The sequence below is a fragment of the Eptesicus fuscus genome, chromosome 6 (assembly GCF_027574615.1).
Source record: "Eptesicus fuscus isolate TK198812 chromosome 6, DD_ASM_mEF_20220401, whole genome shotgun sequence".
Lineage (NCBI taxonomy): Eukaryota > Metazoa > Chordata > Mammalia > Chiroptera > Vespertilionidae > Eptesicus > Eptesicus fuscus.
The window spans coordinates 25,974,213-25,999,637 of record NC_072478.1 but is presented as its reverse complement, the minus strand read 5'-3'; the positions used below and the strand labels follow the sequence as shown (position 1 = coordinate 25,999,637).

At 47.8% G+C, this 25,425-nt stretch overlaps 1 protein-coding gene across 1 annotated transcript in view; it reads right to left on the bottom strand.

Moving 5' to 3' along the window:
- LOC114229623 (complement C3-like) overlaps positions 1–24,804 on the bottom strand; it is a 46,323-nt gene extending 21,519 nt beyond the window's left edge. The window contains exons 1-21 of the mRNA XM_054716905.1: positions 24,731–24,804; positions 23,763–23,955; positions 22,726–22,888; positions 22,560–22,630; positions 20,741–20,835; positions 20,558–20,640; positions 20,382–20,472; positions 19,871–19,973; positions 19,617–19,746; positions 19,277–19,392; positions 19,035–19,184; positions 18,381–18,590; positions 18,048–18,251; positions 17,525–17,686; positions 17,010–17,139; positions 16,693–16,764; positions 16,361–16,549; positions 14,077–14,185; positions 13,739–13,824; positions 6,702–6,844; positions 6,400–6,612 (exon numbers count right to left, since the gene is read on the bottom strand). Of these exons, the coding sequence (XP_054572880.1) occupies positions 6,400–6,612; positions 6,702–6,844; positions 13,739–13,824; positions 14,077–14,185; positions 16,361–16,549; positions 16,693–16,764; positions 17,010–17,139; positions 17,525–17,686; positions 18,048–18,251; positions 18,381–18,590; positions 19,035–19,184; positions 19,277–19,392; positions 19,617–19,746; positions 19,871–19,973; positions 20,382–20,472; positions 20,558–20,640; positions 20,741–20,835; positions 22,560–22,630; positions 22,726–22,888; positions 23,763–23,955; positions 24,731–24,804 (2,787 nt within the window). The remainder of the gene's footprint in view (positions 1–6,399; positions 6,613–6,701; positions 6,845–13,738; positions 13,825–14,076; positions 14,186–16,360; positions 16,550–16,692; positions 16,765–17,009; positions 17,140–17,524; positions 17,687–18,047; positions 18,252–18,380; positions 18,591–19,034; positions 19,185–19,276; positions 19,393–19,616; positions 19,747–19,870; positions 19,974–20,381; positions 20,473–20,557; positions 20,641–20,740; positions 20,836–22,559; positions 22,631–22,725; positions 22,889–23,762; positions 23,956–24,730) is intronic.
- Positions 24,805–25,425: the final 621 nt, after the last annotated feature.

Genomic DNA, 25,425 nt, shown 5'->3' with positions numbered 1-25,425 from the left:
GCAAAACTCTGGGGGGGGGGTGAGGGCATATATGGGAGTGGGGTGGGGGGTGGCAATGGTAAGATATGTACACATATAATACCTTAATAAAAAAAATTGAAAAAAATAAAATAAACAACTGTGATTAATACTTAGCAGTGTATGGGGCTATCTTAATTAGCATCAAACACCCAACTCAAGTTCTCAGATGTCTGTTTACTATGGATACACCTTTTGGCCTTCCAGAACCCATTCTCCTTTCACCTGGTAATAAATCCCAGATTTCCCTTTGCAGACTTTCTTCCCAAAGTGTGCTGGTAAATATTTAAATCCAGCTGTCCAGGAAGAAAAAATCCTGATTTTCAGGGCTACCAATTTCCTTGGTGTAAATATCCCCACCGTGATGGATTTCAAGCTACCAGAGTTAATGAATACAGAATTGCGAAGAGCTGGCCACACAGGTTTCTGCACTATGTGGTTTTTCTTTCCCACCAGTGCCTATGCTGGGCCATATTGGGACCCAAAGCAAAAGAAAAAATGTGTGCCCCTAAATATACACTGAGTGGCCAGATTATTATGACCACCCCATCAGTACTTCGTTGGGCCACCTTTTCCCTTCAATACTGCAGTGATTCTTCTTGGCATTGACTCCACGAGATGTTGAAAGGTGATGCGAGGAATCTGACACCATGCCTGATGAAGAGCACTGTCCAGTTCTGTGAGATTTGATGGTTGTACTCATGCATGTGGTGTGCTTGCTTTCATGCTGTTTCCGCCAAATTCTCACTCTGCCATCTGCATGATGCAACTGGAAACGTGATTCATCAGACCACATGACTTTTTTCCAATGCTCAACTATCCAATCCTTGTGTTCTTCTTCGAATTGGAGACGCTTTATCTTGGTAACTGCAGACAGCAAAGGTGTTCGAACAGGCCTTCGGCTTCCATAGCCCATACGATGCAGTGTACGGCTAATTTGCCTACAAACGTCAGATGGTCATAATAATCTGGCCACTCAGTGTATACTTTGATGTATTTTTAAATGGTAATATTATTCCAGAACATTGAAGCAGGGGTCCTCAAACTATGTCCCGCGGGCCACACGCGGCCCACCAAGGACATGTATCCGGCCCTGCCGGGTGTTTTTGCCACCGCTGCCTGTCCTGCTTAGCAGCCGACTTGTCCTGGGCCCATATGTGTGGAATGTGCGCCGCACTCTCCGACTCCCCTCCTTCTCTCTGAGGGAAAGTGAACTGGCCCTCTGTTTAAAAAGTTTGAGGACCCCTGCATTAAAGTAATTGAAAAAAAAAGAAAGAAAAAAAAAAAAAGAAATTTGCATCCCTTAAAGCCAGAAATGAAAAAGTATAACAAATTCTGGTTTGGGTGTGAATAAAACATTTCAACATAAAATCACACTTTTAGTTTTAACATATTTGTATTTCACTGATTCAAGGCTTTTCACAACTACTTAACAATTTGAGGGAAAATTGATCATTAAAATAAAATCCACAGGTTCGTCTGTGGGGGTACTCACTGTTCCTTCTACTTTGCGCTCCAAAATGGCTTTGCTAGACACTGTCAGATTCTGTCTCTATTTAAAACTTTGATATTTTGTTCATCACAGATATTTTTGGCATTAATTTTGATTTCTTAAACTATTGCATTAAAATATTAGTGATCTGATGCTATAAATGCAGCTGCTGAGCACAGACACAAGGCCCCGCAGTCCTCACTGAGAGGGCCGAGTCCTGGGAGAGAAGAAATTCTTCAGCTCAAGTCCGCGTCTCCTAGTGGTGACCTTGCACAAACTACTATCTCCTCTGTACCTGTTTCTGTGTAAAATGAATTGCACCATGTCCCAGGCACCTTCTATACAGGTAGAACCTACCACGCCCTGGGGCTAGCCCTTCTGAGATGTATTATTTCTTCAGAAAATGATTGGCCAGCACAACCATTCTGAGAATGAGGCCAAGCATCTGGCAGACACATTTAGATTAATCTATTAACATGGCAGGTATTTATTGATCACCTACTTTGTGCAAGAAATGTGAGAGCTGAGGTTTTTGCCTTCAGAGAGCCAACATCTTGGTGGCTGGATCAGGTCTTTATAACTGAGACAGTGCTTTACATAAATTTAGCTGTAATTACATAATTGCATGTGTACCCATTTTTACTGAGTGCAGTTTATTAAAACTGCTCAAGTTCTAAGTCATAAGATGGGAGTAAAGTGAGGAGAGAGAGAACAATATGGTTCTACACATCTTCACATCAATGTCTGTGAGGTGCTGCACATTGGTTAGCTGGCGGCTGGCGGGAGATTGTGAAGCAGAGAGTGGCATTGAAAGGTCATGGCCACGTCAAATGGTCATGGCCACATTTCTTAGCATCTTGTTAACTCACTCATCCTTGTCTGAACTGGGCTCTGCTTTCTCACATAAGAACAGTTTTCCCACCCAGCACTAGAAGAATATTAAATCCTGTCAGCATTATGAGGCTTTTATTGGATGCCAAATATCTTCATATAAACCGAACACATGGATCAATTATAAAATAGAGAGAATCCCCAGGTGAAAATGGAAGAAGAAAAAAGGGAACCAGGAATGTTAGAATTCAAAGGTGCCCCCCCATCTAGGTCAAAAGGCTGAGTGCCCTAATGAGGCACGCACTTCAGCTACCTCTCAGCTGGGCCCACCCCACCCTCCAACTGTCCTCTCAGCACCCCCAGGTGGGTCCTGGCCTGGAGAGAGCATGTAAGCCTCGTAAATGTTATTAAAGTATTTTACTTTAAAATTATAAAAATAAGTAAATAAATAAAATATTAATGATCTTGTTTTGCTTTAAAATATTAGAAAAGATGACAAAAGCATTTTATTAATGATTCTATCTGTTATTATATTTGAAAGTCTTCCAAACTGTGAGTAAAAGTAGGAATGTAACTGTTAATATATATTGTGAGGCAAAATGTCTCAGGTAATGGAACATTTGAGATCTTTTTCCCTAGCACATGTCGTGAATTTGGCTTAAATAAGTTCATAAAAATTCAACAACAACAAAATCACAGGTAAAAACAGAACCTTCCTGCCTGGTCGCTGTAACTCAGTGTTTGAGCCTCTACCCATGAATCAGGAGGTCAGGGTTTCATTCTAGGTCTGTGTTGCAGGCTGGATCCCCAGTAGAGGTTGTGCAAGAGGCAGCCAATTGATGATTCTCTCTCATCAATGTTTCTAACTTTCTCTCCCTCTTCCTTCCTTTCTCTGAAATCAATAAAAACATATATTTAAAAAAGTAGAACTTTCTTATATTCTAGCATCATATATTATTGCTTTATAAAATTTGGTTGTGAAATATCTTTCCCCAAAATTTTTAAAGTCAAGGAGATTAAAAATGGTGATGGAGTAAGTGGATGCTGCACAGACACGCTCCCAGGACCAAACTGGAATTACAAGTATAATACAGAAAAACTTCCTGAATAATCAACAAAAGAATTGCTAGAGAGAATCCTGATAACCGAGGACAGAAAGTGGAGACTGCATAGAGACTAGTAGGAGGGGCAGAGGTGCAAAAGGGCTGGCTGTGTTCCTACAGAAAGCAACTGAAGTTCCAGATAAATATCTCAACTCTGGGGGGTGGCCACTGAGAACTCTGGAGTCTAATCCCTAAGCTGTGCTGCCAAACAGAGAGCACCAGAACTAAGAAGAGGAGCCACACAACACCGGGCTGTGAAAAGCAGTGGTTTTGCTATCTGCCGGGGAGAGGTGGCTGAAATGCAGCCACCTTTGTAAAGGGGCAACACACAAAATTGCCTGTGGAGCCACTCACCTTGTGCTCCAGCAGAGGGAGGGCAGAGTGGACTGGAGCTATGAGAGCAGAAGCTAGGATTGGGGGCACTGGGATTAGAGGCCAGAAGGCAGATACCCTGATTTCCTGTGCAGAATTGTTCCCTCACACTGCAGAGATCTTCTTTCTCACGCAGAAATTTGCCATACAGCCAGCCTTGCCTGGAGGGAAGACAGTTGACCCACCCTATTAGAAAACACCTTCTCCAATGTGTGGCATTTCTGAGGTCCATTAAGAGGCTGAGAATAACAAGTAGCCTATAAGTAGAAGCAATTGCCCCGCCCTGTTGGAAAAAACACTCACCATGCCTGTAAACAATTGCCTGAGGGCCAGTGAGGACAGAATCCTATCAGTCTATTGGCAGTGGTAGTCTATGGAGGCTTTGAGTCTTTGCCTGATCTAATTAGTCAGAAACAGCTTTTGACACTGTCCTGCACTAGAGATTGAGAGGCATAGCAAATCTACCTAATACATAGTCACAAACCCAAACAGGCAGCCAAAATGAGGACACAAAGAAACAACACCCAAATGAAAGAACAAGAGAATTCTCCAGAAGAAGAGATAAATGAAATGGAGATAAGAAATTTATCTGATACAGAACTGGATAGTTCAGAAAATCAATGGTAAAGATGCTCAACAGCATAAGAGAAGACATAGTAACTATGAAAACAGAAATAAAGAATGACATAGCACAAATAAAGGACACATTGGAAGGCATACACAGCAGATTAGGGGAAGCTGAGAATCACATCAGTGAATTAGAAGACAGGGTAGAAAAAAATCACTCAGAGAGCCAAATAGAAAAAAATAATAAAAAACAGGAGGACAACATAAGCTGATAAAGGGTTAATCAAAATATATAAGGAACTCATACAACTTAACAAAAGGAAGATAAACACTCCAATTAAAAAATGAGTAAATGAACTAAATAGACACTTTTCCAAAGTGGACATACAGATGACCAAGAGACATATGAAAAATGTTCAAAGTCACTGATAATCAGAGAGATGAAAATTAAAACAACAATGAGGCATCACCTGAAACGTGTCAGAATGGCTACCATCAACAAATCAACCAATGACAGGTGCTGGCCAGGATGTGGAGAAAAGGGAACCCTAGTACATTGCTGGTGGGAATGAAGACTGGTGCAGCCATTATGAAAAACAGTATGGAGTTTCCTTTAAAAAATTAAATATGGAACTGCCATTTGACCCAGTGATCCCATTTCTAGGAATGTACCCTAAGAGACCCAAAACACGAATCAGAAAGAATGTATGCACCCCCATGTTCATAGCAGCACAATTTACAATAGCTAAGATCTGGAAACAGCCCAAGTGCCCATCTGTAGATGAGTGGATAAAAAAGCTGTGGTACATTTACATCATGGAATACTATGCAGCAGTAACAAAGAAGAATCTCTTACCCTTTGAGACAGCATGGAGGGACCTGAAGAGTATCATGCTAAGTGAAATAAGTCAGTCAGAAAAATACAAGTATCACATGATGTCACTCATATGTGGAATCTAAGTAACAAAATCAACTGATGAACAGAGGGGATCCAGAGATTGGAAGCATGGATGAGAATGTGGAGTCTTGGAGGAAAGGTGTGGGAGGGTGGGTGGGTGGGAAGTAACCTATCAAAGACCTTGTATGCATATATGCATGGCCTTGTATGCATATATGCATGGCCCAAAGACCTTGTATGCATATATGCATGGTCCATGGACACAGACAGTGGGGTGGTGAAGTCCTGGGGCAGGGCATGGGGGCGGTCTGGATGTGGTCAATGGGCGAAAAAAGGAGACATATGTACACTTTCAACAATAAGGAATTATTATTTTTTTTAAAGCTGAGGTACATTTATACCATGGAATACTAGGCAACATTAAAAATAAGAGTCTTTTATCCTTTGAGACTAGCATGGAGGGACCTGGAGAGCATGATGCTAAGTGAATTCAGTCAGTCAGGGAAAGACAAGTATCATATGATCTCACTCATATATGGAATCTAATTAAGAAAATAAACTGATGAAAGGAGTGGATTCAGAGACAAAGAAGCATGGAAAAAAGTGCAGAATCTTTGAGGGAAAGCAGGGGGAGTGTGGGAGATTGGGAGGTAATCAATCAAAGACCTTGTATGCATATATGCATAACCCATGGACTCAGATGGTGTGAGGGGTTGGGGGGTCTTGAATGGGTCGATGGGGGAAAAACGGGACATATGTAATACTTTCAACAATGAAGATTTTAAAAAATAAAAAAAAATAATTTTAAAAGTCAAGGCAAAACTCTTATACTGAAATGTGTTAAAATTGTATTTGATATTAAAATATATTTTAAGGAAAACAAGTTTTTATCATTATTGCTGAGGTTTGGGGCACACCCTTAGAACTTTATGCGCAGAAGAATGTCTCCCCTGCCTCACACGGCCCTGCTTTCACACCTCTGGACTCCTAACTTTCCTAAGCTGAACACGGACAGTATTAGTGTCTCAGAGCCTGGGGCTCGAAACTGAGTTGACAGCACAGGGAGAGCAAGAGTCCCTCCTGAAGGACAAGAGGCAGCAGGTGCCCCAAGGACTCACCACGACCTTCAGGGTCTTCTTTACACCGTCGGTGATGAAGTACCGATAGACAGTGGCCTTGACCTCTACCTCCTGCAGGCCGACTGTCAGGGGCACAATGACATAAGGCACCGCCAGCGAGGACTTGGGAGGGATGGATACAGTCTGCAGGTGACGCTTCTTGGCAGTGGCCAAGCTGCAGAAGGCTGGATTGTAGAGCATTTCTACTCTCACCTGCCGGGGAGAGAGTATCAAGCCAGGGGCATGCGCCATGGTCCCCTTTCCAGGTCTCCCCTCGTGCCTCTCCTGCTCCACGGACCCACCGTGAGTGTATCTGCTTCCCGGTAGTTGTAGAGGACGGCTCGGATCTCCACCTGCTCGTTACGAACCACAGAGTAGGGCAGCCGCAGGTCGATGAAGAAATCTTGCACCACCGTCACCTCATAGGGGTCAGCCACACAGATGCCTGCCCAGGGGAACAGAACATGAGTGTCAGGGGTAGGGGATGGGCAGGGTGGACAGGGTCCAAGTTCAGCCCGAAGTTCCTGCCTCTCAAGGCTTACCCCTGACATGGGAGCTGTCCCGAGCTCAGCTTGTTTTGGTAGAAGCCCATAGACTAGAGAATGTTGATGGTGATGAATTACAAATGATAGTGGTAGCTGGGAGTTGCCAGGATTTAGTGAATTCTTTGGAATTTTACTCAGAGATAGAGATGGAGGAGGAAAGTGAGTCAGCCTCACTGAAGGGTCCATCTGTGCTCCCCAAAATGGTAGCCCCAAGCCAATGTGGTCACTGGGAGTTGGAAAGGTGGCTAGCTTGAAAGGGAATTGGATTTCTACTTTTATTTCAGTTTAGTTAACTCAGATTTAAACTTCCAAACTAGTTCTTGTGTATATACTGAAATCATATATTGTCCAAGGGTGACTTTTATGGAATGTAAATTATATCTCGATTTAAAAATGCCCATGGACACAAACAATAAAGGCCTGGAAGTGACGGGTGAGGGATGGAGGGGGTCAATGGGGAAAATACAAACAAACAAAGGGGACATCTGTAACATTTTCAGCAATAAAGATAATTTTTTTTAAAATGGTGCGTGGCCCTGGCCAGTGTGGCTCAGTTTGTTGGGTATCGTCCTGTGCACCAAAATGTTGCCAGTTCAATTCTGGTCAGTGCACGTGCCCATTTGAGGGCTTCCATCCCAGTGGGGGGCATGTGTAGACCGCCAATTGATGTTTCACTCTCACATCCCACTCTTTCTCTCCTTCTCCCTTCCTCTCTCTCTAGAAATTGATTTAAAAAATCTTAAAAAACACACAATAAAAATGATGCTTGATTTAGTGATTGGAAAACTTTTATCAGTATGATTGGAACAACTTGAATATGTCAATCTGCTTTTTCAACTGCAAATTTTTTGAATCCTAAAATAGAGGTCAAAATGTTTCCAATGAAAAGCTCACATCCTGAGAATCAAGATGGCGGCACAGGTAAACACCTGTACTTGCTGCCTCTCACAACCACATCAAAATTATAACTAAAAGACAGAAAAACTATCATCCAGAACCGCGGGAAAGCTGGCTAAGTGGAAGTTCTACAACTAGAAGTAAAGAAGAAAGCGCATTGAGACTGATAGGATGTGCGGAGGTGCGTACAGAAAGGGCTGGCAACTGGGTGTGCTGCTTTTTTTTTTTAATCAGGAGAGAGATACAAGCTCCTGATTGCTCTGAACTCTAGTTCTGGGTGAGACTCTGGGGACCCAGACACATACGGAGAGAAACTGGACTGTCTGGCATCAGGCCGGAACGCGAGGGCAGCTTTCTTTCAGAAGGAAGGTGCTCACAGTGGTCATTGCTCCTGCACCAGGTGCAGGGTTGACTGGCAGCCATTGCTGTTTGCTCTACCCTGGTGAGTCCCTGAGATCCTGCCCCACCCAATTTTCAACCCCACCCAAGCTGTGTGCAGTGGCTTTTGCATATGAATGGCCTGTCCTTTTTTCAGCCTAACACCTGTCAAACAGGCAGCAACTGAGTCAGGGAGCCCCAAAGCTACCAAAAGAAGGCCCAAGGCCCAGCAGCAGCAGCCTGCCTTGCTTCACAGCTAGGCCTCATCTGGGCACTTCCAAACCCAATACAAAGAGGAGGAATCTGCAGATCTCTCTGTAGCTCCTGCTGGGCAGCCCCAGGCAGTGGCTGACTTTGCACCTCCTTAGAGATCCAAGAGCCAGTGTACCCAGTGGTCAGTGTGAGACCATACCAGATTACAACTCTTCACATCCATAAGTGACACACTCAAGGGGCAGACTCAGTGAGCACCAAAGCCCCAGTGAAGCAAGTCTTGCCCCATAAGGGTGTCTCCTGCACAGCAGTTCTCTGATTGACCCAACTGGTCCTCACAGCCAATTGGCCTGGAGGTCAATTCTTCCCAGTGATACAAACAGCAATCAAGGCTTAACTACGACAAGACTGTGCACACAGCCCACAAAGGGGTGCACCAAGAGTGTCCACCTCAGGTGATTGGGGAGGCTGAACCACTGGGCTCTATAGGACACCTACCACACAAGGCCACTCTATCAACACAGGAAAGCAGCCAAAATGCAGAGACAAACAAACATGTCACAAATGGAAGAAAACAAAATACTGGATATAGAGTTCAAAACCACAGTTAGAAGGTTACTCAAGAATCTTCTAAAAACCTCTGAGGAACTTAGTGAAACCTTCAGTGATCTTAGTGAGAATGCCCCCCAAAATGGAAAAGGACCAGTCAGAAATTAAGCATACACTGACTGAAATAAAGAATAATATACAGAGACTCAACAGTAGACTAGAGGATCCTAAGAATCAAGTCAAAGATTTAAAATACAAGGAAGCAAAAACACCCAACTGGAAGAGAAAGAAGAAAAAAGAATCCAAAATTATGAAGATAGTGTAAAAAGCCTTTGAGATAACTTCAAGCGTACCAACATCCAAATTATGGGTGTGCCAGAAGAAGAGAGAGAACAAAATATTGAAAACCTATTTGAAGAAATAATGACAGAAAACTTCCCCTACCTGGTGAAAAAAATAGACTTACAAGTCCAGGAAGCGCACAGAACCCCAAACAAAAGGAATCCAAAGAGGACCACACCAAGATACATCATAATTAAAATGCTAAGAGCAAAAGACAAAGAGAGAATATTAAAAGCAGCAAGAGAAAAACAGTTAATTATCTACAAGGGAGCACCCATATGACTGTCAGCTGATTTCTCAACAGAAACTATGCAGGACAGATGGGAGTGGCAAGAAATATTCAAAGTGATGAATAGCAAGAACCTACAAGCAAGATTACTCTACCCAGCAAAGCTATCATTTAGAGTTGAAGGTCAGATAAAGAACTTCACAGACAAGAAAAAGCTAAAGGAGTTTATCACCACCAAACCAGTATTATATGAAATGCTGAATGGTATTCTTTAAGAAAAGGAAGAAGAAAAAGGTAAAGATAAAAAATTATGAATAACAAAGTGACAACAAATACATATCTATCAACAAGTGAATCTAAAAATCAAATGAATAAAAAATCTGCTGAAACCGGTTTAGCTCAGTGGATAGAGCATTGGCCTGCAGACTGAAGGGTCCCAGGTTCGATTGTGGTCAAGGGCATGTACCTTGGTTGCGGGCACATCCCCAGTGGGAGGTGTGCAGGAGGCAGCTGATCGATGTTTCTAACTCTCTCTCCCTCTCCCTTCCTCTCTGTAAAAAATCAATAAAGCATATTAAAAAAAATCTGATGAACAGAATAATCTGGTGAATGTAATAGAATCAGAAGAATGGAAAGGGAATAGACTTACAATTCTTGGGGGGAAGGTAGTGTGAGGGGTGAGGGAAGAGATTGGACAAAAATCTTACACAAATGGAGGAGGACAGTGGGGAGGCGAGGGCCTGGGATGGGGTGGGAACCGGGTGGAGGGGAGCTATGGGGGGAAAAAGAGGAACATCTGTAATAATATGAACAATAAAGATTAAAAAAAAAAGAAAGAAAAAAAGAAAAACTCACATCCTAATTGAGATGCACTCTAAGTATAAAAGGCATACCAGATTCAAAGGCTTACAAATAGAAGTAAAATAAGTCATTAAAAATTTTGATATCTTGCCTGGCCAATGTTGCTCAGTGGTTGAATGTCAACCCATGAACCAGGAAATCATGGTTGCATTCCCAGTCAGGGTACATGCCCAGGTTGCAGGCTCAATTCCAGTATGGGGCGTGCAGGAGGCAGCCAATTGATGATTTTCTCTCATCAATGTTTCTAACTCTCTCTCCCTCTCCCTTCCTCTCTCTGAAATTATTGAAAACAAATTTCTTATAAATATGGCTTAAAAATAAATAAACAAATATTTTGATATCTTAATAGTTTATGCTTAAATAGTAAAGAATTTATTATCATAATATTATTATTAGTGTGATAGTGGTTTTGCAAACTTTTATAAAATGTGGGAATGATAACATTTTGGATATATTTGGGTGAAATAAAAAGTATTTCTGAAATCGGATTCATCATACTCTTTTTTTCATGGGGCTACCAGAAATATAAAATAACACACCAGCCCACATTACATGTTTCCTTCCTTCCTTCCTTCCTTTCTTCCTTCCTTCCTTCCTTCCTTTTTTTCAAGGCACTATTATAAGGGCTTTACATGTATTAACTCATAACAATCCTCCCAACAATGCTTTGAGTACGTGCTATTTCTATCATGTCCATTTTATGGAGGAGCACAGAGAGGTTGAGTAACTTGATTAAGGCCACACAGTGGCTTGTGCTGAGTCATACTGGAGTCCCAGGCAAAAGGAAACTATGTGCCCCTGTGTAAATGATTTAATTTGAGATCATCTCTTGTTCAAGAGAAATTGCCATAGCTCTGGCCAGTGTGGCTCAGTTGGTAGAGCATTGTCCCATGCACTGAAATTCCATTCCAGGTCAGGGCACATGCCCAGGTTAGGAGCTCCATCCCCATAGCTGTTTTTCTCTTATGAATCTCAATCTCTCTTTCTCCCCGCCCTTTCTAAAAAAAATAAAAACATATTTTTCTTAAATAAGAGAAACTGACAGAAAATGTCAATTCCTTCAATTAAAAATGAGATCAGCAAAGAAGCATATTTTTAAAATCTTGAAGTCAGGAAAGTAAAATGATACTAAAGTGTAATGAACAAAATGAGAATACAGCCTAAGAAAGTCTGGCTCTATTATAAATAAAATATTTACACTTAATATTGTGAGTTTGAATACACCTGCCTTTTAATGTTTTAATATTGTTTGAGAAATTTTACCTTTAAAGTATCCTATCTAATAAAAGAGTGATATGCAAATTGACCATCACTCCAACACACAAGATGGCTGGCCCCATGTGGTCAAAGATGGCTGCCCCCATGTGGACACAAGATGGCCACCACAAGATGGCCAACAAGGGAGGGCAGTTGGAAGGGACCAGGCCTGCAAGGGAGGGCAGTTGGGGGTGATCAAGCCTGCAGGGGAGGGCAGTTAGGGGTGACCAGGCCAGCAGAGGAGGGAAGTTGGGGGCAACCAGGCCTGCAGGGGAGAGCAATTGGGGGGACCAGGCCTGCAGGGGAGGGCAGTTGGGGGTGACCAGGCCTGTAGGGGAGGGCAGTTAGGGGTGGCCAGACCTGCAGGGAAGGGCAATTAGGTGCAATCAGGCTGGCAGGGGAGGGCAGTTAGGGGTGACCACGCCTGCAGGGGAGGGCAGTTAGGGGCAATCAGGCTGGCAGGGGAGCAATTAGGCATCAATCAGGCTGGCAGGTGAGTGGTTAGGGGATGATCAGGCTGGAAGGCAGAAGCAGTTAGGGGCAATCAGGAAGGCAGGCAGGCGAGCAGTTGCGAGCCAGCAGTCCTGGATTGTGAGAGGGATGTCTGACTGCCCGTTTAGGCCTGGTCCTAAACGGGCAGTCGGACATCCCTCAAGGGGTCCCAGATTGGAGAGGGTGAAGGCTGGGCTGAGGGACACCCCTCCTCCCCCGTGCACGAATTTCATGCACCGGGCCTCTAGTACATAAAATATTCATATGGGTCACATTTTTTCTCTTGTCTCAAACTCCTTTGTGGTTTGTCATGGCTCTGGTCTCTGTTTAAAATATGGATATTTTGTTCATCATAGATTTTTTTTTTTGTACTCACTTTTATTTTGAAAACTGTTGCAGTGGGATATTATTTATCTTGATGACCGACTTTTTGGCACCCACTTATATTTTGCACTAAATGTTGTGGCCTTCCTTCCCTCACCCCTCCCAGCCCTGCTGTAAACCATTTCCATTTAGCTAGAGCTCCTCAGGTCTCACCCCAGCTGTGGGTGACCGGGGACAGGTCCACCTTTGTCATACTTCACAATCTGACCACCGATGTTTCAATTCCCCATTTCATCCTGCTTCCTCCTTTTTTCTTAATCACTTAACCCACTATTTTGTCAACTGCACCTCCTTAAAAGTTTTTGTGGTTGCAAATTATTCTGTATGATACTACAATGGTAGATAAAACATTAGACTAAACCCATAGAATGTACATCAAGAGTGAATTCCTACTGTCAGCCATGAACTTGGGGGCTTCATGATTGATTGTAACAAATGCACCACTCTGGTGGGGGATGTTGACAGTGCTGTGCATGGGAGGGGTGATGGCAGAGGGTATATAGGAAACCTCTGTACTTTTTGCTCAACTTTTTAATAGAATATTTTTGTTTTTGTTCATCTTCACCCAAGGATATTTTTTCCCATTGATTTTTAGAGGGAATGGAAGGAAGAAGGAGAGACAGAGAGAAACATTGTTGTGAGAGAGACATATTCATTGGTTGCCTACAGCACAGGCCCCAGTCGCCTGAAGCCTGGATATATGCCCTGGCCAGGAATCTAACCCACCACCTTTGTCTGTTCAATTTTGCTGTTAAACTAAAACTGCTCTAAAAATAAAATCAATTTAAAAAATAAAAAGCACTGCCCAGCTGGCGTGGTTCAGTGGTTGAGCATCAACCCATGCACTACGAGGTTACTGGTTCGATTCCCAAGGAGAGCACATTCCTGGGTTTGAGCTCAGTCCCCAGCAGGGGGCATCCAGGAGGCAGCCAGCTGATGTTGATGTTTCTCTCTCATCGATGTTTCTGGTCTCTCTCTCTTCCTCTCTCTCTAAAAAATCAAGAACATATTTTAAAAAATAAAATAATAAGCACTGACACCCACATCTAGACTCTGATGCACCCACCCCCCATCCCCCCCCACCCCCAGTAAAAGGGGGCAGAGCTTCAGCCACTATAGAGCAGAGGAGCTTTGGGATGGATGAGAAACAAAAAATGCCCGGGGCCCTGGGGCTGCTAAACCACCATCTCACCTTTCCTGTCGGACAAGCTCACAGCCATGATCTCCCAGGTGGTGATGGAGTCTTTCAGAAACACCTTTATGGTCTTGGAGGAGATTCTAGATGGAGGAGAAATGGGGGCCTTAGGAGAAGATGTGGTGGAGGGGAGAGCAGGTAATGAGGGGCCCCAAGGGGAAGGTTGGAGGGCGCAGGTGTGGGCACCTCTTGGTTTTTCCAGGTTGGGTTGTGGAGTTGCACTATGATCCCAGAAAACAGAGGAGGTTGGGGTGCACGCAAATTAAATGTTCTGGTCCTGAGTGTGAGTAGGAAGTGCCTGGGGGTGGGTTGGAATGAGGGGTGCCCAGCCTTACCCATTTTTCTCTGGCTCCTTTAACTCCTCAATTGTCCACAGCCAACTCTCAGGGAACTGGCTTCTGGAAACGATGTCTTCTTCTGGAATGATCTCCTCATCCAGATCACCTGGGCAGGTAGGGGGCAATCTGGGTTAAGAGCAGACCCACTTCCCCTGTCTTTTGCTCACGTGCGTTGGGAATCTTTGTGAAGGGATGCGAGCTTTCCAGCTAAAAGAATTTAGAAATATTTCTCCACTTTGACAACAGCTGCCTTTGAGAGGTGGCTGCTAAGCCCCACCTCCCCAAAGTACACATGTTCACAAAAATCATGTGTTACCACATAAGGCATCCATCCAAATCTGTTATCTTAAAGGCTAAGTGATATTGATCTTTGGGAACAGCTCTCTTGACTTAAATTTTAAAAAGATGTTAAAAAAAACCATAAAATGAGTAAAGAGGAACTTTGCAATGGAGAAACAGGGCAGACACCACCTAATCAAGGATCAAGATTCACATCACCAATGATAGAAAAAGTCAATGTGATAGAGGAGACCTACAACCTGATAGATAGTGTACCCGAATTAATCTGAAAAGTAATTATATTATTTTAAATCTTAGAACACATATACTTATGTGCATACGGGATTAAGTTTCTTAAATGTATACTAGAGGACTGGTGCATGGATTTGTGCACATTGAAAGGAAATTAATTAGAAGAAATATTTAGAGGCCAGGGAGGGACCATGGGAGGTTGGTTCCAGACCATGTCCAGCCCATCTCACCCAGTCCTGATTGGCCAAACCCCAGCAGCAAGCTAACCTACCGGTCAGAGCATCTGCCCCCTGGTGTTCAGTGCACATCATAGTGACTGGTCGAACGGTCGAATGGTGGGACACTTACCATATTAGGCTTTTATATATATAGATAGGGGGCTAAGTTTTTCTTAAAGTTTTCTTTTCAAGGCCTGCAAAGTGATTGAGGAGGTGACTCAGCTGTGAATCCAGCAAGCAGAACTGATAGGTATGGTCAGGCCAACCCACCAGGAGTCAAAACATCATCATCTCATCAACATCATCTCATTGCCTGATGACTGATTACAATAGCTGAAGTCTATGGACCCCCAGGCCTGTTCAGAGCTGCATCCTGTACCCCAACCCCCTTCCCACTTATGCCCTTGAAAAATCTGTTTCCCTGAATACTTTTCTTACAGAGCCATAAACCATACATAACTCCCAAAAGGGCGGCTGACTGCAGACACCAGCCAGGACCCCTCAGCTCCCCTTTACCACCGTCATAGGGAGGACTGCAAAAGCCCGGGAACCAGAAACAAAGAATGTAATGCCTTTTATAAAGAGCCCACTACAATCAGCGCTCAGCTTTAGGAACCAATTCCCCTGAGCCACAGCACAGGTGCTCCTGCAATAAAGTGCATTTTCTCAATCTTCTGAGTGCCTGGTTCTCAGTCTTCTCAATGCCTGGAAATTTTGCCATAACAAATGCTACCTGCTTCCAGATCAGAGGCATCAAGGAGGGCACAATATCTCCTCTGGGACAGCCCTACCCAAAATGCAAAACCCGAATGTGAGCAGGAGAAACATCAGGCAGACTCAGGGGGCTGAACAACTTTCAAATGATCTGGCCTGTGTACCTCCTGTACATGAAGAACGTGAGAGTCACAGAATGAGCGAAGAGCCGCTGGGGGTTGGGCAGATACAAGGAGGCTAAAGAGACACAGCCAGACACACCAATGCAATGTGTGACTCTGAACTGGGTCCTTTTCCTAGAGAGAACTAAAAAATTTAAAAAGTGGCAACGTTTGAGTGGAGTCTGAATTAGATGGTGGGAAGGAATCCACAGTAATGTCCTGATGCTGAGCATTGTGCTGTGGTGTTTAGGAGAATATCTTTGCTGCCAAAAAATTCACACTAAACTATTCAGAATGATGGGGGCATCAAACAACTCGGGGTGGGGTGGGGGGGCGAGAAGGGGGGAGAAGGGAGAATTTAACCCGCACAAGTTTGTCTGTAAGTTAAAGGCTGTTTAAAGAAAACAAGATCATTATTTTTGCGTTGGTCGGCCAGCCAGCCACTGGGCAAGTTTCCCAATCTTCCTTAGGTTTTAAGCAAAAGCATCTTTTTTGTTACGTTTCATCCTGTAATTGATAATGTAATTTCCCAAGTCGCTCACACCTGCCTTTGTTCTTGGAAGCAAATTTGATCCACTCATTTCCCACCCCAGTGACAGGTACCTACCCCTCCCACCACCAGCCCTCAGGCAGGGCCCCCCAGGCCACAGCACTCACTCGGGAAGCAGTCCCGGCTGAGCTCCAGCCGCAGCTGGGTGATGTAGTTGCAGCAGTCCAGGAAGGCGTCCACGCAGGCCTTGTCCTGGAGGATGAACTGCGCCCTGCGCTGGCACGGGTACTGCATGGGGTTCTCCCGCATACCGTCCTCACAGCACTTGCGCAGCTCCTTGCTGGGGTACTCACCCGCTGTGAGAACACACACCCCAGGCAAGTCCCCACAGGGCCTCACAGGGAGGAACTGCCCAGGTCCAGGCCTTGTCCTCCTCCCGCTTTGCTGGGATCTCAGTGGACAGGGTGCAAGGGTGGGGGAGGCGGATGAGGGCTCCCACCTTTGCCCATCCTCTTCTCCATGAGCTGCACAGAGCGGCGTCGCCGGGTGGCTGGTTTCGGGCATGCCAAATCTGAGGGGCGGGTGGACAGAACAAGATGGGTCAAACACTGACTGCCTGTCCTTGGTTTACTCCTCACAGTAGCTGCGAGGGGGGAGTGTTATTGCTCCCATTTAACAGATGTAGACACGGAGGCTCAGAGAGGAGAGTGATTTGCTAGTTGGTGGTAGAGGCAGGACTTGAAACCAGGGTCCCGGATCCTATCTCGGAGGTAGAAGTGCTGCCCCTCCCTGGGTGTCCACTGGCCGACTCCTCACCTGACCGCTGCTCGGTCTGCAGGCCTTTGCTGGTCTGGAAGGCCAGCCCGGCATCCGTAAAGACGCCTGCATAGTTCTTTCCACTGCCCGGCGTGCAGCCAATGTCTGCCTTCTCCACTGTGTCCCAGATCTGCAGGTTGGGGAGGGGGTCGAGGGCAGGCTGAGGTCAGGCCAGCAGGGCGTAGGTCACCACACCAACACATCCACCCAACCTCACCACCTTCCGCATGCCGGGCCCCAGACACTCCACAGTCGGTGATCAGAGTGTGCTGCGGTGGGATGCAGAGCTGTGTCCATCACCATGACTGTCCCCAACATAGACCCTGTCCATCCACATTTCCATCTGCAACTTGAACTTCAACCCATCCCCATGTCTGTGTCCATTTTGACCTCTGCACTCAACCCACACTCAACCTCATGTCACTGGTTCTTCCCAGCGCCATTCCCACCTCAACCCAACACCTTCTCTTTGCCTCTGCCATCTTTTACCCAACCTCAGTGACATGGGGACATACCTTTTTCTGAGTCAACCTGTTCTTCTTATTCAGCACAAACACGCCCTTGTCCACGGCCACCAGCCCCACTCGAGCCCCTTGGTTACCCTCGATCTTGAGCGATATCTGTTGTCCAGGTAGATGCTGATGCTTGTCCTCCTTCATGGCACTTTTCACCACCAGCTGTGAGGAGGTGGGAGGGGTAGGAGGGAGAAGTCAGCCCAGCGGGGCCCCAGTATTGGTCAGTAGAATACAGAAGGGATCCTGGACTGGTCCCGAAGGAGAGAAAGGTGGAGACAGAGAAGAAAGAGGACGCACAAAACCAGGATTGGGTAGAAAGTCAAGGAAAGAGAGAATTGGGAGCAAGAGAGATACTGAGACTAAAACAGGGAAGAAAACAAGATGGAAAAGGGGAAGAGAGAGGCAGGAACTCTACAAGCAGGGGAGAAAAATGGGTTCAGAAAATCAGAGAGAGGCAGAGACAGAGAAAGCCTTGGCAGGGCTGAGAGTCACATGATGGGCACAGAGACTCAGCAACGCTTACCGTGCCCACACACGAATCCTTGACATCCACCCACACGGAATCAGCCACCACCTCCCTCTGGCCTCCTTTGTTCAGCGTGTAATAGGCCACCAGGCGGAAGGAAGGAATAAACTCTGTCGTGATGGTCAGAGGCAGCACCACCAGGAACTGGCCGGCTGCTCGCACCTGGCGTCCCACCTTCAACAGCTTCCCCTTGTTCATGACCTTGGGAGACAGGTTGGCATAAGGATCAGGACAGTGGGAGGGAGGATGGGAGATATGGAATGAGGTAGGGTTCTGAAGGCCTGGAGAAGCGAGGAGGGGGGAGACCTGGGGTTCTAGGAAGCCACGCACCAGGTAGGTGAAGTACCGGACATTGGCATCCTGTCCGGGGTCCATTTGCAGGAAAAAGTGGACATTGAGCTTGTCCCCTGGCTTGAGCTCCGTGGCGGGCACGGAGAGGTGCAGGTAGTTGTTGGAGTTGCCCATCGTACTGTAGGGTAGGGCCTGCATTTGATTGGTAGCCTGTCGCCCCTCCGGGAGGCCCTCCTTCATTGTGCGGACCTGAGCAGGGAGACAGGGAGGCATGCTGCCTACCTGGGATGTCCATGACCTAACCCCTGGCATCTGGGAATATGGCAGCTTGTGTGACAAGAGGGACTTTGCAGATGGGATGGAGCTAAGGATCTGGACACGGGCAGACTATTCTAGGTTACCCAGGCACGCTAATGTCATCACAAGGGTCCTTATAAGACATCCATGCAGATGACAGGAGGCCCTGTGTAAATGGCAGGAGGACCCTCTACCCAGACGGCAGGACTCCAATGTGCAGACAAGACTCCTCTATGTGAATGAAACATCTCCATGTGAATGGCATGACCCACTTATGCAAATGAAAGGACCCCCGCTATGCACATGACAAGACCCCTTTGTGCAATCATTAGAAGCCCGCTGTACCAATAAAGTCCTCGGTTTCCCTGTGGTGGGGTCCTGCTGGTGCAGACTCACAGTGATCAACAGGGGCTTCTGGCTCTTGTGTGTGTTGATGGTTAGCTTAGCCAGGCCATCATCCCGGGTCACAGAAATCTCTTGGTTGGAGTCCTTAATTGCCACAGGGATGCGGCCGGCTGGGGAGCCATCGGGGTTCGTCACATACACCTGTGGGTGCAGGGAAAGGTGGAGCGGTTTCAGAAGGCTCAGAGACATGGCCAGTGCTCAGGAGTGGGGTGCAACCTTGCCCTGGGTCTCACCATGAGGTCAAAGGGCATGGCGGGCTTGAAGAACCTGGGCGTCTTGGTGAAGTGGATCTGGTAGGGGGAGGTCACGATGGGGATCCCGCTGCGCTCCGCCTCCACCATGTCGCTGCCTGAGGGGGCCAGCTGTGAGGGTGGGCTACTGGGCCACCCTTCAGGGCCAGGCTTCCCCCAAATTGGACCCTGCTGCCTTCATATCAGACCTCCCTCCTCAGACGGGGCCTCTATCATAGGACTGATCCCACCTTCATTCCGGGCCTCCTCTCTCAGTTGGGCCTCCCCTCTCACACCAGACTGCGTGGTGGTACTGAGCCTCCACCTTTGGCCCAGGCCTCACCTGAGTGTAGGATGACGGTGACAGACACATACAATGACTTTCCCACTAGGGCATCTTCTCGCGGGGGCTGCGGGGCCGCACTCAGCAGGACCTCTCGGCTCAGCACAGCTTCTCCAGTGCCATCCTCTATCTGGGACAGGGAATGAGGCTCAGAGTGTGTGTGTGTGGTGGGGGGGACTCAGTGGGGAGAGGATTCAGAGAGTGAGAGGGAAGGGTTCAGAGTAGAGGAAGCTCTGGGGGCCCTTGGTAGGTACCAGAACACGGGTGAGTGACTGGGACAGTGAAATCCTCTGGTCACCATCCTGGACCCCAAAGATGACGAAGGCCGTTCCATCCACATTCTTCCCATACAAGAACCTGTGCAGAGAGGAGAGTCTCAGATTCTCCCGCCTGAAAAGCTGAGTCTCCCACCCCAAACTTCCACTGGCCACAGAGAGGACCCAGAATGCCTAGCCCCTCACCTCACCCTCACCAGGCCCTCACCTGGCCCCTCATTTTTTCTTTCACCTGACCCCTCACCTGGACCATCACTTGGTCTCTCACCTGGCCCCTCACCTGACTCCTCACATGGTCCCTATCTGACCCTCACCTGATGCTCACTTGAACCCTCTCCTGGTCTCTCACCTGGCCCCTCACCTGGTCCTCACCTGACCCCTCTCCTGGTCTCTCACCTGGCCCCTCACCTGGTCCTCACCTGACCCCTCTCCTGGTCTCTCACCTGGCCCCTCACCTGGTCCTCACCTGACCCCTCACCTGGCCCCTCACCTGGCTGTAATGGTGACCTCCAGGCCCTTAGGGTCATCAATGTAGTAGAATTTCTCTGCAGGCTCCACTTGGACCTCAAAACTAGGCAGCACTGGAGTGGGGGAACAGCACTGGTGAGGAGCCAGCACTGAACCCAGCATTATGGGGCCCACATCCTGACTCCCTCCTTCTCTTACCATATTCCTTCACCTCAAACTCAGCGGAGAAGACCTGCTCTGGCGAATCTTCATAGTGGGCTCGTATCTTCCACTGCCCCATGCTGTGGGGAAGGCAGGTGAGTGACCTGTTCAGACCTGGCAGCCCCCGACTCCTTCTGGGATAGGGAAGCCCCAAACCCACTCCCGGAGGGCCTGACGTACTTGACCAGCTCCGGGATATTCCAAGACTGGGGCAAGATGCCAATGTGGTTTTGAGAAGAGAGGAGGTCCTGCTTGATGGGAATGCCTTCGGGCGTCTGTAGATAGACAGGGAGGGGTGTGGTTCTTCAGAGCAGGCTTAGCCCCTTGGCCCTCTCCTTCTCTGTGTCTGGACACTCTCTCTGCCATGTCTACAGCAGCAGCGGCTAAGAACGTGGACCAGAGTTGGTCAGCCTGCATTCAGTGGTCAGCCCACTGTGCCACCTACAAGCTGTGTGACCTTCAGCAAGTTACTGAACTTCTCTGTGCTCAATGTGCACACCTAAAAATAGGAGGTAAATACAGCCCCTCTGGCGTGAGACAGCGTTCATGTAAGCAGGAGCTCATCATTATGAGTGGCCCCCTGATATTAAGAATCACTAGACTGTATTACCTCCTTTTGTGCAGGGCTCTGGGCTGAGAATTTGATTTGTGCTAAGCCATACACAATTGCTCTGTTCAACCTTCTCCTCTGCAAGAATAGCAATCTCCTGTACACATATTATTTCATTTCAGTCAACAGTTAAACATCGGGAGACACCACATAGAAATCTGGTTCTCTGGCTTCTCCTGGAAACCAGGGTAACTGTGGATAATGCCCTCCTGTTGGCACAGGTGACATTTTGCTTCTTCCTTTCTCCCTCCCTGCCTCCTTTCTTCCATCACTTTGTATTAAGCCCCCTATGTGCCAAGCACTTTGTTGAATTCAGGAATAAGGCCCTGAACAAACAGATAAAAACTCCTTCCTGTAGGGAATTGAGGTTCACAGAGGTAGGTGGAGGAGGCAATTATCCTATATAATAGAGGCTGATATGCAAATAGTCCCCTTGGGAGTTCGACTTTTTGCTATAACATGTGCTGACCACCAGGGGGAGGCATGGAATGAAGGCAGGCCCTGGCTGGCAGCAGAGGAAGGAAAGCCCTGATTAACCCTGATCGCCAGCCAGGCCTAGGGACCCTACCCGTGCATGAATTTAACTATGCCTCTAATTAAATGAATAAATCCAATTTACAGGATGCCAAAATGATGGCAGGAAGAGAGTGGAGTGCATGTGTGAATGCAAGGGGGTTGCAAATTTACAGGTGCTCAGAAAGGTCTCACTGTAACATTGGGTCATTGGTGACATTTGAGCAAAGTCTTGAAGGAGATAAAGGGCAAGTAGTATGCATATTTGCAGGAAGATTGTTTTCTGGGCAGAAGGAACAACCAGTGTAAAGGCCCTGGGGCAGGAGACTCTGCCTCATGTGTCAGAGGAACAGGGAAGAGGCCTGTGTGGCTGGAGCAGTGTGAGTGAGGGGAAGAGAGGGAGGAGGTGAGGGCGGGAAGTGGACAGGGGAGGTCACTCAGTGCCTTGTAGGTCACTGGAGGTTTTGAGCTTTTATCTGGAAGGTGGGAGGAGTCCTGGAGGCTGTGAGCAGAGGTGGGGCTGGACCTGCCTCAGGTGCTCACAGGCGCCTCCTGGGCCCGTAGGCAGAACAGACTACTACACAGCATTATGGAATTACTCCAATCTTCAGAAGAGAAAACTTAGGCTCTGGACAGTGAGTGACTGGGCCGGAGTCACAGGGACCAGGGGTTTATCTGGAGGTGAAATTCACAGGTGCAAGCATTGCCCCATGCCGGCTCCCCGGATCCCTGCCCACCTATAGGCCTCTGTGTTTGTGCCTCTCTCTATTTCTTGGCTTTAAGGTCTTTCCTAGTGTCTCTTTCTCTGTCTCAAACTCTTAGTCTCTCCTTGAGTCTCTGCCCCCAAGTGTGTCTGGGGTCCCAGCTGCCTGGTACCTCAATGCTGACGATAACCTTCTGGTTTGCAGGCAGCAGCTCATTGTCCACAGTGAAGATCCGATAGAGGACTGGGAGGTGGCGGGAGAGAAAGGGACAGCTCAGTGAGGACCTGCCCCTCCCGATGACCCAGCCCCAGCCCTCGGAGCCAGCCACCAGCCCTTACCCGTGGAGCCTGGGGTGTAGATGGTCTTGTCCGTCTGGATGAAGAGATACCCGCTCTGAAAGCTGACTAGCACCACCTTCTCCACTGGCACATTTCCAAAGACCGCCTGGACTGTCACAAACTTGTTCCCCTTCTGTGATTTTAACTCCTTGCTGGCCGGGATCTAGGCATGGATGGGAGAGGGCATGAGGAGGGGTCTGCCCCAGGGCCCCTTGCCCACCGTCCAACCTCTGGGCCTTTGGCGGGTCCACACCTGCCCCTCCTCACAACAGAGCCTGCCCCTCACTCCTGCCTGGTCTCTCTGGTTGGCCAGGGTTTGGGGAGGGGGAGTACTCAGCAAGGGGGCAAGGGCACGAGACAGGCTAGGAGTAAGAGAGAGCAATGGAAAGGGGAATCAGAGAGGGGCCTCAGAGGATGGAGGGCTCAGTAGTAGAGGGGGCTCAGAAAGGGGAGGAGACTCAGAGAGGAGAGGGGCTTGAAGGAAGAGAGGGCTTGGAGGGGAAAGGGCTCCAAAAGGAGGGGCACAGACATTGTTGGCTTGGAAGGGAAGGGGCTCAGGGTGAGGGAGGGCCTTAGAAGGGGCGGGGCCAATAAAAGGAGGAACCCAAATGGGGAGGAGAATTAAAGAGGGGAAAGGCTGCCTTGGCTGCTGTGGCTCAGTTGGTTTGAACGTGGACCTGTGCACCAAAAGGTCACTGGGTTTAACTGCTGATCAGGGCACATACCCGGGTTTCGGGTTTGATTCCCCAGCCAGGGTGTGTACTGGAGGCAACTGAGCATGTTTTTTCTCTCACATCGATGTCTCTCTCTCTCTCTCTCTCTCTCTCTCTCTCTCTCTCTCTCTCTCTCTCCCTCTCTCTCCCTCCCTCTCCCTCTCCCTCTCCATTCCTTTCAGTGAAAACATATTCGCAGGAGGATTAAAAACAAAAAAAGGGGAAGAGCTGAGGAAGGGACTGGGCTCATAGGCCAAGCGCTGGAATGGGGAGAAGACCCATAGGGGGCGGGGCATCCGCGAGGCGGCTCCAGTGAGCACCCACCTTGATGGTGACGGTGCTCAGGTATCCATTGGCGCTGTTCAGAATGGTGTCCTTGCTGGACAGCACCTGCTTCTTGGCTGGGAAGTCGTGTACTGTAACCTTGACAGGAATGTTACCTGTCCCATCGTGGGCCTCCAGCACCACCGTCTCCTCGTTCTCCAGCCGCAGGATGTTGGGGGTGATTATGGAGAACCTGTGGGAGGAGTGCACAGGGTCGTCCCAGGGACCTGACATTCCAGCCCGCACAGGGGTCTCCCCAGTCCCTGGTCCTGGAGGGGAGCCAGTGACCAGCAATGGCTCAGGAGCTGTAGGTCTCATCAACCCCCTAAACTCCAACCAGAACCAGCAAGTCCTCCAATTTTCTAGACTTGCAAAAACACAGTTGGGGATCCCACATATGTACTCATGAAGCCTTAATCCCTAAATCTTTACACATCGCAATTTTCTAAACAACCAGACCCTCGGGTACCCCAACTTTACATACCCAAACTCAAATGGACCAAATCTTTAAACCCCAAATCCTTGAAGACCCCAAGCCTCTACCTAAACCTTTATCACTCAGGCCTATAAATACAACTACATCCACCCTTCCTCTGATATAACCCCACGCCACAGCTCTACACACACTGAAACCCATAAATCCTAAAACTACAAACTCCCAAATCATGTAAAGTCAAACCACCACATCCATAGAATCCCCAAACACCATATGCACCCTAAACCTACAGACCCCCAGAGTCATAAACATCCACACCCCCTCTGCACAATGCCTGAATTTCACAACCAACCAACCAACCAACCAACCCATAAACTCTCAAAGTCACAGGCAGCCCCATTTATTAGCATTCCTCCCCACTAACTCCTCTTCCTCGGGCATAATGCACCCTGAATTCTACAAGGACCTGAACCCACAAATGCTCACTCCACCTCAGAGTTGCCTCGCTTGGGGTAGGGTCATGACTACTCACATGGGGTCCCCCAGGGCCAAGGGGAGACTGCTCAGCAGCAGCAGCAGGAGGCTGGGACCTGAGGCAGGCCCCATGGTACTGGGACAGTGGAGGGACAGAGGGACAGAGGGACTGAGGGTTGGAGGGAGAGGACAGGGAGGACTGAGCAGAGGCTGCTGGAGGCCTCCTTTTATCTGGCTCCCGCCTTTCCCCCACTCAGCCCAGCCCTCTGCTCCCCATGGCCTCTCCCCTCCCTGGGGTTGCCCCAGATTTCTCAATAACGTTTCCTAAGTTTTTTAATCCCCTGGGCCTGCAAGTCCTGGGGTAAATAACCTGAGGGCATGTCCTCCTCCAACAGGGGCGTAAGTGCCTCCTGCCCTGGCCTTCCTCAGGGACAAGACCGTGAGTGAACAGGGACCTTTCTCTGTTACACCCACATTGTAGTGGAGGAACTCTGAGGGCCAGAAACCCACCCCCCACGTCAGATCTGGGCCTGGCTCAGTCCAGATTTGTCCATGTACTTATTAACAAAACCCTTCCCAGCATTCCATATCCACACTGGTAGTTAAAGTCCTAGTTCCAGAGTCTTCCATGCTGGGGTAGGGTGGGGGGCAGAATCCACACAGACACTCCTAGCCCTCTAGAGTGTGATCTCATGTGGAGAAGAAAAACTGCTTCTTGGAGGGTCAGACAAGGTTTCTGCAGGGGCCTGATGC